This window comes from Symphalangus syndactylus, chromosome 6, assembly GCF_028878055.3.
Source record: "Symphalangus syndactylus isolate Jambi chromosome 6, NHGRI_mSymSyn1-v2.1_pri, whole genome shotgun sequence".
NCBI classification, from domain to species: Eukaryota; Metazoa; Chordata; class Mammalia; order Primates; family Hylobatidae; genus Symphalangus; species Symphalangus syndactylus.
Window position 1 is genome coordinate 127837747 of NC_072428.2, and position 11289 is coordinate 127849035.

The following is an 11289-nucleotide window of genomic DNA, read 5'->3' on the forward strand; positions in this document are numbered from 1 at the left end:
TGTTTGCTTTATTTCAAAGGCTCACAAAACTCAGGGCTGGAAGGGAAGAATATTAACATTCATATGCAAAGATCTTTCTTCCCACCTCTACCCAATCACAGCCCCCTTCTTCAGCTAATACGCACACACAAGATGATTTAATTTTCTCTAAAGTAACCCAAGCAGTGCTCATCCCTCCTCTCCCTAAACACTGTGGGTGTCAGGACACTCGTGAGCCATTCTTCAAGTGCTCTGTATGGTACATGAATCAAAAGTAGCTGGTGCTTTTCTGAAGATTTTATTAAGTGGGTTAAAAACAAAGCAAAAGCTTAGAGTCACTAAGCGGACTAATGCATTCTTCCTAAAATAACTTTTTCACCAAAGTCAATCAGATGAGCTGGAAGGAAAGAGGGAGTGAAGTAATACAGAACAGAGGTGGCTGGAGTGACCTCCGGCTGGCTGGACAATGGTCAGGACTCCAGTAATGCTGGGTAGCCCTTTTTCTGCATTTTTACATTTTAATCACTGAAGGAAAAGTCAACAGAAATTTCCCTGAGGAGAAAATCAATGCTGCCCCTTGGAAAGGGATGAGACAGACAGAAAGAGAACCGGAGAGCTAATTAGTGCTACTCAGAAGGCAAATTAAGGCCTTTTCTTTGACAAGCTGCAAATAGCTGGTTAAGTAAGAGTTTCTGCCACCCCTCTCCAGCCTCCAACAGCTGCCTAAATGGCTGATGCAGGTACACAAACAGGAAGCTGTAAACAGTAACACAGTCCTGGGCTGCTGGACAAAGTGTAAATAAGAAAAAGGCAGAGGTTCCTTTAGTAGAAAAGAAACTCGCAATTGAGATGAACCAAGAATGAATAACAGTAGTAATTTATTTTAAAATGCCAATGAAATGTATTTATTCAATAAATACTTATCCAACACCTACCAAGCAAGAAGAATCAGAGTCATCGATTCAAATGATCAGGTGCAAGTTCTGTCTTCAAAGGAGCTAACAACGTAGTTTGGGGAATGGTAATAAGTACACAGGTTAACTCTGTGCAGGACACTATGCCATGTCCTTTAAATAAAGTAACTCATTTAATCTTCCTAACAAACCTGTAAGTTAGGTATTACTACTATCTCATTTTAGAAACACATTGGCTGAGCCTCCAAAGAGTTACATAGCTTGTCTGAGATTAGCAGAAAGATGCCAAGTTCAAACCCTAGTCTAAGTCCCAGACCAGAAAATGACACTTCAGTCCTAACGAAGTTATTTGAAAGTGCCATGTGAGGACAGGGGAGGACCAGCCACCCATCACCCCAAGTGGACGCTCTTGAGCTCCTGCCAATCGAGGAGTTTTCCTGGTGAACAAGCCAGCAATGAGTTGTGGAAGCATTATGGGCAAACAGACTTAGCTTGGTATTTTTATTTCTCCAATTATCTGCACTGTTTGTTGTGCCTTGAAATAGGTTTCAATCAGTTCCAACAATTAGAAATTAGCCCATTTTTATAGGTATTTTGAGCAAATTAAATTTTAATGAAGAAAAGTTTTATGGCTTAGATTTCATTTTACTTCTGACCTTTCTTTCAAAGTTATCCACTGTAAGAAAAGCTCACATGCCATCATTATTTGCAGTAACTACTGTCCCAATACTACAGTTACAGGGCCTTAGGAAAAAGAATTAGTCTCCACAGGATCAGTGTTACCAACGCATACCCATGGAAGAAAGCAAATGTCACAGCCCAACGTGTAGGCAATAATTCTTCCAGATGCTTCTGGTCTCACAGTGCACTCAACTTCAAGGATACCTTGGGGTTGTGTAGGGAACACGTTCTCAGATCCCAGTCCAGATGAACATACAGGGTGTAGACAGCCTGGGCTCTCACTGGGAACCCTCATTTCCTCAGATTAGAAAGTGCAGTGTTGGAAAGAGCTAGCTCTAATCTAATTTAATTTGGCCCCATGAGGCAATGCTGTTGTTTGTTGCCACAGCAGAATTGAACACCAGCAAAGACCTCTCTTCAACTTCCCTATCCCTGGATTCCACAGGACCCAATAGTGTCAATCTCCCAGGTAAAAATCAAGCCTCTAAAAGATCACTTAGAGCAGAATAAGTACTCTGGACAGTGGTTGAATTGAAATCTTGCCCAGTGTGTATCCTGAGGAAGTAACAGTCAGTACGTAAGTAATTACTGAGAAAGGAATTAAATTAGAACCAAGATCTTAATCTGATCCTAAAGTCTTTAAAAATCTAACAGATGTGCAAAACACGGATAAAAACAAAATAAAATGGATTTACAAAACAGGATGCTACATACTGATATTCAGGAGAAGAAAAGTTCCCCCATACACTATTGATTACAATGCAAGGAAGACCAATATCCATTTTATCCTACATGGCTTCCGACTCCTCAAATATCTTTCTTGTAATAACACAACCTTACTCTGTGGGACAAAACACACACAAAAATTACATTCTAATCATCAACCTATAAAGAATAATAGATCATTTTTTTACATGGTTGCCCAAACTAAGGTGTTTAATACTCCTTGCTCCTGTTTCTATCTCATACCAAAAACTTCCTTTAAGAAAGGTTTAGTATTACCAGCATGGCTTATGAGTAGAGAAACTAAATCATAGGCATCAACATCTCATAAGTAATCATCTGCCCAGACCTACTGACAAGCAAAATTGTACTTTATCACTCATTCTGTGCTGCCCAAAGAGGTACCGATGGGCCAGCTCTTCATTGGACCTAGGTTCGCCTACACAACCGTGTGTAAATTTTTTTTAAAGGCATATAAACCTCTAACATGGATATCTACACAGCAGGTGCATGTAGGTGGTTTTGTTCTCAGAAGCAAAACTGATATATTTGCAATCATGAATTTATATTCATTTATATTTCTGAGATAGTAGAAGAGTTCCCTAAAATTATATAGGCAAAGGGCCACAATCCAAAAAAAGGTATGCAATAATATATAATAATAATAATATGTAATGACCTGTCGTGTATTACAGATGAGGGGGAAGATAACTCACACTGCACACACGCATGCATAACACACATATGCACACATGGAGAGAGAGCTCAAACCTAAAATAAATGTTTAGGGAAGCAGCGTGATGCGGTCTAAAGAGAAAGTCCTTTGGAGTCATCTGTGTTTTAAATTCTGCCTCCTGCCCAAGCTCTATGCCTCAAGTTCATTTTCAATAAAATGGAAATAGTCATAGTCACATCATAGGACTGTCACGAAGATTAATTAAGACAGAATATACAAAAAGGCTTAGCCCAGTGCCTGTTGCATAGAAGACAGTAAACATCAGCTACCTTCTCCTTCCCCTCCCTTATCTGTTTCTGAAGTCTTTTTTTTATTGTACTGACTTATATGGGAATTCTTACAGCAGTTTAAAAAAAAACAGTTCCTACACATTATATAGTCATTTACACATATGTATCTGTTGCAGCACCATAATTTGCAAAGAAAAACGAAGTAGTAATTTTAAAAGAAAAGTACCAGCTCACTTGCACTGCCTTTTCAAACGTTCAGCTTTACAGTCGACAGAGACTATTTGCTCTAGGGGTGCAGATTCTGAAATAAAGGAAAAAATTCTCATGGGAAAAATCGTTCTCAAAAAAAGCCAACAAAGAATAGATAATGAGGGGAAATCTAGAGTATAGAAAGGAGTTTATTTTACTTAACAAAGTAAAAGTCAAGCAAAATGAATAATCTGCCTCCAGAAATGGTTATTTAAAGGCTTTTTGTAAAGGGCTCTGGTTCCTAAAAAGACAGGAGTCACTGCATATGCCCACCCACTCCTCATTTATTTTTAAACCCTAGCTTATATGTTCCTTAGCAACAGAAGGAGCAGATGAGACCCCCCTACACACACACACACACCCTCTCTCCCAAAGCCCCCTTCTTTTTGCCTGTCAAGTTTCATTCCAAAAATATCCATGTTCTTCAAAAGATATTTTTTGCCTACCTGCAAATCTCCACTCCTCCACCTCAAATGATCCCCCTTACACAAGCAGCCATGCTCCATACCCTAACTGAGTCCTTTCACTCAGACTCCATTCTGTGAGGTCTTCCTGCCTCCTCTCCATAAGCTCCCACCAGACACTGTCCTCAGGTGCCCCCAGAAGGGAGGTGGTGTGGTCCTCACCGAGGAGCCAACCCTTAGCTCCTGACCAACCTGCTCTTTTTTTACACAGCCTTCATCCATCCCACAGTAAAACAGCCAGCCCAGCTGCAGGAGTCCAGCACCAATGGCTGCCATGATGAGTGGGCAGGCCATTCACCATGACTCCAAAACAAATAAGTAACAGTGATCAAAATGGAGACACTTTCCTGTCACCCAGGGGCAAACATGCTCAGATGGAAGCACCTCCTTTTCACCATCTTTCCTCTGACTTTGAGACTGACTGGCCTGGTTTGGATGTGGAGGGTTTATGAGTTCAAAGAGAAATTGTTTAGTCTTGGGGGCAAAATAGGGTGGCAATCCCCATATATTAGTCTGCATAAACATGGCCTGAGGAGCATGTTAAAAATTCTCACCCACAGACAGTTTGATTCTGTAAGTCTAGGGTGGTGAGCACTTTTAACCAGCCACCTGAGGTGACACTGATGCAGGAATTGGAGACTGTAAAGCCTTATTTAAAAGGAAATAATGTTCATGAAGTAGAATCCACCTCTATGTAAGGATTGCAAAGCAGACGCAATGTTATTATTCTTCTATAGAATCATGCTGCGTCTATGTCCATGTCTATGCTTGTGTGTGTACACACTCACACGTGCATGTGTGAGCATGCAACTCAGAAAGCCAAAACCCCACACAACATACATTTTGAAAAACGAGGTTCAGAGAATGACCCCCGCCAAGAGGCAAGCTGAAATGATTTCCCTTGCAAACTCTGGCTTTGTCTTCCTACCCAATGAGGACTCTGATGAATACCAATAAGCCAGGAGCAGCCTACACTGTGCTTCATGTAATCACCACCCCCTTCCAACTCACAGCTCCTAAATTAGGCTGAATGTAGTCCCTGTTCCCCCAGGGGCCAGACAGGCCATCATAACTAGGAAGTAGAACTGCCAGTCAGTTCTACCTCCCTAGAGCTACCCCCTCCCCACCATCTATTTTGAGAAACCAAAGTATAAAAAGAAAGATCCATTTGGACCTGATCTGTGTGAGTAACTAAGAGAACAGCTCAGGTGGGGAACTCCCTCAGCGCAGCGAACAAAATGCATGCGAGGAACGCAGAAGCAGCAGCCTCACCAGGAAGGCGTTTTAGGAGTTAACAGAAGTCAACACTTAGACACAGAGCACATGCCCTAGTGACTGTGGCCTCCAGGCCAGGCGATGCCTGTGGGGATCCCAATGATTCACACACCTGCCCCCATAAATAAAACACACCCTCCCAAACCCACACACCTCTGTCATCTGCGTTTGCTTACATAACAGCACATGGTGTGACAGGCTTAATACTTTCTATGGGTTTTGGGAAGGGAACACTAACTTAGAAAGAGTAGGGTTACAAGAATGTTTTCACTGACCCCCTTTTCCAGAAACCCTCTGAGCTCCAGCAAGTGTACATCTTTGTAAGCCTATGCTTGCATATCACCTCGACCTTTAACATCGACAAGCAGTAGGGTTAGTGTCAACAACTCTCCAAACCTGTCAATATCTTTATTCTTGCCTGCGGAAGCGAGTGGGGAGAGAGACCTTAATAAATCCTAATTCCTCGTTGTTGGATTCTAATACAATGTGGAGGTATCTTTTATCCTAATTTAAAGGCCATTGATCCCACACTGTCCTTGTCTTACACATACACTCATCCTCAGGTGCAAATATGGCCCCAACTCTCACCTTCACCCCTAGCTTGCCAGCGGGCTCCCCACACCCTCCTGCAGCCAGGACAGAGGCAAGGAGCACGCAGGCATGGAACCCCCATAACCAGTGGCGCATCTACAGACATAAACCCACTCTTCCTTCATGGGGGATTTCGAGGCAGGTCCAACTTCCATAAGGTTTTCTCTTCAGTATAGTGCTATCCTTTTCTGCCTGTCGGAGTGATCTCAGCTATCAAGTTAGTGCCAAAGGTTCATCCAGCGAAATCTGGAAGGTGGGGGAAGGGTGGTTGAAGATGACACCTGCTTAGGGGCAACTTTGACGACTTCTCTTAAGAAAACTAAGCGTCACTGAGTCTGCAACCCTTTCTCTCTCTCTCTCTCTCTTTCACACACACACACACACAAACCCACACACAGAGAGACAAAATTTCTGTTGTTCTGACCTTAGGGACTCAGTGCTTCTCTCCTGCCACAGGGGAAAGCAGGCGTTGATGCCCTCCAGCCTGGAATGATAGGATGGGGAGAAGACAGACATCCCCAGGAGGAGAGGGGGAAAGGGGGAAGGAGAGGCGTGGAAATAGAGAAGTGCCCAACTCCGCGGAAGCACCCCTTGCTGGGGGAAGAGTGGGTCTCCCGCCGCGGCGCACCTGTCTCGGCTGCCGGCTCCCCGCGCCTACCTGTACGAGACCTGCTTCCGGAAAGTTAAGTTCCTCAGCTTCTCCTCCAGCGCCTCGTCCTTCTCCTTCTGGCCGGCGGCCGCGGGCTCGTCCAGGGCAGCGGCCCCAGCCGCCGCGGCTGCCCCTGCGCCCCGCGGGTCCGCGCCGCCCTCGGCGCCCAGGCAGCAGCTCCCGGCGCCGCTTCCGCTGCTGCTGCTGCCGCCCGTCGCCGCTTTCTCCTCTCCCGCCGAGGAGCTGGGGTTCATGGCGCCCGCTCCGGCTGCCGCGGAGGGAGCGCAGGCGGCGCCGCTGCAGAGGCCGGGCGGGCTGGCGGCGCTGGCGGCGGCGGCGGCGGCTGCAGGAGCGCGGGCAGGTCCGCGCGCCGCTGGCAGGGGCAGCAAATGGCAGCCCCTTCCCGCAGCATCCATCCGCGGCTGCACCGCACCGGGGCATTGTGGGAAACTCCGCTCACTCCCCCGCCCCGGCCAATCAGAGGCCGCCGCTCCCCGCCTCCAGCGCCCTCCCGCGCCGGCCCGCGCCCTCCAGCCCCGCTGGCCTCTTCCTAAATCCCAAGCGAAAGCCCGAGCTGAACCTAAACTCTGCCCGGAGGCGACGGGCTGCAGCGGAGGGGGAGGGAGAGGGGGACAGGCTGCGCCCCCGGGCTGGGGACGCCAGGGCAGGGACAGCGAGCATCAGTAAGGAGAGCGTCCGGGGAACTCGAGTGGCCGCGCCCTGGGTCCCGCACCGCTAGGCTGGGACCAGGACCGGCGGGCGCCCACCTTGGTCCTGAGCCCAGCTGCCGACGCTGGGCCAGCACCCTCTCCACCGCCGCCCTTCAGTGAGCAGAGCTGGGGCCAGGCAGCAGACCCTGGGCGCGGGAAGGTAGCGGGAGCTGCATTTAGGGGAGGCGGGAGGTAGCAGGAGCGCCGCCGGTGGGAACCTTGGAGTGAATTCGTCTGCGGGTGCCAAGTCGAAGCGCCGACCTCCTGTCTCAGGACTGGGGCCGGGACCCCTGCGTCCCCGAACTGTGTCCCCGCCTTGCTCCTCGCCCGGTGCCTTCCTTAGGCGCAGCAGACCTTCGCTAAACAGCGGTTAATTCGATGGAATCGCATCACAGGGCCCTCGGTGAAGCAGAAAGGCGGAGGAAATCCAGGGGGCAGAAGTGAGGACCCGAGCGCCTGGCGCCGCTGCGGTGTTCGGATAAGGAGAAGAGGCATCCCGGAAGGGGCTTCAAACCACTTAGGACCGACTGCTGAAACGAATCCAAGCTTTTGGTGTCTGTAGAATTTAACTGTCCGCCTCAACCCCAGTTTTTGTTTCTAAGATTATCGAAAACTGTGCGGTTTGAGTGATGTGCTACAAAGTGTTTAAAACAGATTGTTTCCCAAATTAGGGGTTTCCACACAAGAAATCGCTGCTGTCGGCAAACACAGGAACTATCTGTGGTTAAGACAAGGTGGCGTTCGTAACCAAACTATAAATCTACATATACGTGGTGGTAAGAGAACCAGACCAATGAACAGTTTCAGGTTGGCGTGGTGTGCCCGTGGACAAAGAATTGTAATACTGGTAAAAATCTAAATTGCTTTCTTTCCCTTTATTTTCTCGTTACTAAAATTAGGAAAATGAACAGATATGTCAAATCTTTTCTAACACCCATGTTCTGTAATTCTCCTCGTATGTACCTTATAATAAGACAAAGGTAAAGACATTTCCGTGTGCAGCGAGGGAAAGTATTAATAAAAATTAAAACAGCTAGCAAGTACGAAGCCCTCCTTTTTATACGGTAAGTGCTGTATAAGCACTTACCTCATCCACCTCTATGTTTTCACAGCACCTCTCAAGGATTTGGACGCGTGCGAGTGCGAGTACAAACTGGCAAAGCCAGGAGTCAAGCTAGGCTGCTCAGTGGCCTTTGTGCTTCACCCCGGTTTAATGCACCCGTCTTCAGAAGGGACATCGTGTATTAGGTGCTTCAACAAAAGATCCATGAATATCTCGTACATCCCTAAAATCAAGCAAATGTCATCTGAACCCAATTACTGGGACAGCCCCCTCACTACTCCCACTTACTTTCAGCCGTATCTTCCCCAATCCAATCTCAAGTGTGAGCCCCAAGATACTTCTGCTTTTTCACGCCTCCACTTAAAAATCTTTTGATTATGTCATATTGCCATTAGGGTAAAGTTCAAACAACTCAACTGATTTTGAGGGCTACATTGGTGGGTGGTGGAGTACTGCCCACTTTCCCTTCATACTGTCATGACAGTGAGGTTCTGAACTGTTCTTTGTGCAAACCCCACACGCTCTCTGCTCTCTCCATTCCCATTTTTGCACGTGTGAGTCTGCTGTCCCCTCTTCTTTGCTTCTCCTATTCCTAAGATTTGCCAAGCCAACTACTCTACACCTCCATCGGATTTTAGTTTACATGTCTCTCCCCATGTTTCTCCCCACTAGAAGCCTCCACTGATGATCCCTTTCTAGACTGTGATGGACGTACCTCCCATAGCTCCCATTGCACCATTGTACTAAACTTGGACCACTGCAACTGTCATGTGTCTATTTATCCCACATGTATATAAAGGCTATATGTTGTTTATCACTATATCTTCAGTAATAATAAGCAGGTAACATAATTGCGTAAGTGTGTATATCATAGACCATCATGAAGTGTTTATTGACTGAGAAAAGAAATATACATCATTGTGAACATAATGAAAAGACGTCATTTTTCAGAACAAACAGTTTGATAATAGATGGTATTGATGAGGGGGGTGTGAAAACAAATGCTTCCTCCAATTGTTGATGTATTTTAACTAGTAAAATCTCTCTGATGGTAAATTTTACAGTATCTACCCATTTTTGAAATGCATGACCTAATTAATCAAGCAATTTCACTTCTAAAAATTCTTCCTCTGATACGCTTGTAGGTATACACAAAGAATTTAAGAGTGAAAACAACCAAAATTGTTATTCATCCAAACAATGGAATTCTCTGGAACTGTCAAGATACATAAGGCAAGTTAATATTCAGTAATATAAAACAATCTCAAATATATAATGTTAACAAAAAAAGAAAAACAATGCTCAGAGTATTTAGTAGTATGCTATCATTTATGGAGAAAAGATCTATAGAGATATAATATTTCTGGAAAGATACATAAGAAAGATACATAAGAAAATGGTCACAGTGAAGCGGAGTTGAATGGCTCTAGCTAGAGTCTTGAGGTTTTGCCTGATTCAATAAGTACATACCAACAGAATGTCTCCCAGCCTATCAGAAAAGCCAGCTGGACCTGTCACGTGGGTATTTGTATGTTTAAATAGTGTATTAATGGGTTGCTAATCAGAGGAATATTGGGTTTTTTAAAAAACAGCCATTGAACTTTAACTCTAACTTAAGACAGAGCGACATTTGGGAAGCACAAATAATTCCAGCAAAAGACAAATGAATTCTGTTGTGGGGTGGCCTCCTGAGAAGTTACTTAAAATATTAGTCATTCTCTTAGACAATTTATTTTCCTTTCTATTTTTCAATGATCGCCAAGTAACCTTGTAATTATTCATCCTGCTTCTTAGTTTCCTTGACACTAAAAAGTGGAATCCTTGAAAATGGGTCAAAAGCATTCTAATCACAAAAATAAATTGACATTCTGCTTTGAAACCGCATTGCATGTGATTTTGAGTAACATAAGTACATAACCAAGAAAATGAGCATCTCTGGGTATATTGAAACCTCAGTGTCTGGACCTGGAAATATAATCTCAGACCTCAGATGGACAATATTTCCATGACTGGGCCCAAAGCCGTGCCCCATTTGGTGAGCTTCTTAATTCACCTTTCTATTATTAATTACTGTTCAACCTAAAACAGGTATCATCCTAGTCTTAAATATCAAACTTGAGTCTCCTAACTGTTAAGCTTGATAAAAGGGCTTCAATGTGAAGTTTGAAAGAAAGAAGAAAAAAAATTTAAGTCTAGATAAGACTGCAAGACCAGATAATAATGAGAACATTATATTTAACATTTTTAAATGTATGTAGTTTTCAGGAATTTCAGGAATTTCCCAGAAATAACACAAAATCATGTTTTTTTAAAAAGCAAGTGACACATTTAAATATGCATATGCACACATTGGAGACCTCAGTTATGTACAAAACCAGGGAAAGATAATAGAGCTTTTGAAAATGTCGTCACTGAGGAACAAAAGAAAAAGAAGTTTCCAGGATTAAGCTTGCATGTATCATGTTGCACAGAAATGATAACTGAGCTCCCTTGTCAAAGCCTACAAGGTCCTACTTGGTCTCTCCTGTGCCTCCTCCATCCCTGCAGTCCCTCACCTTCTCACTCAGCTCTCCTAACATCCCATTTCTCATACATGCTGTATTAGTCCATTTTCACACTGCTATAAAGAACTCCCCGAGACGGGGTAATTTACAAAGGAAAGAGGCATAATTGACTTATAGTTCTGCATGGCTGGGGAACCCTTAGGAAACTTACAATCGTGGCGGAAGGTGAAGGGAAAGCAAAGACCTTCTTCACATGGCCGTAGGAGAGAGAGAGCAGAGAGTGAAGGGGGAAGAGCCCCTCATAAAACCATCAGATCTCGGGAGAACTCACTCACTATCATGAAAACAGCATGGGGAACCACCTCCATGATCTAATCACCTCCCACCAGGTCCCTCCTTCGACATATGGGGATTACGGTTCGAGATGAGATTTGGGTGGGGACACAGAACCAAACCATATCACATGCTAAGCTTTTTCCTGCCTGCCCATAAAGCTCTACCTCAGAGGTTCCCAAACTTTC

At 44.9% G+C, this 11289-nt stretch overlaps 1 protein-coding gene across 4 annotated transcripts in view; it reads right to left on the reverse strand.

Moving 5' to 3' along the window:
- The window catches only part of DGKI (diacylglycerol kinase iota), a 503130-nt gene extending 496176 nt beyond the window's left edge, over positions 1-6954 (reverse strand). The window contains exon 1 of one of the 4 annotated variants that reach the window (XM_063642297.1): positions 6501-6954. In XM_063642297.1, the coding sequence (XP_063498367.1) occupies positions 6501-6907 (407 nt within the window). In that variant the 5' untranslated portion in view covers positions 6908-6954. The remainder of the gene's footprint in view (positions 1-6500) is intronic. The other 3 variants (XM_055284147.2, XM_055284146.2, XM_055284148.2) reach the window with 3 other exon arrangements.
- Between the last annotated feature and the right edge of the window lie 4335 nt (positions 6955-11289).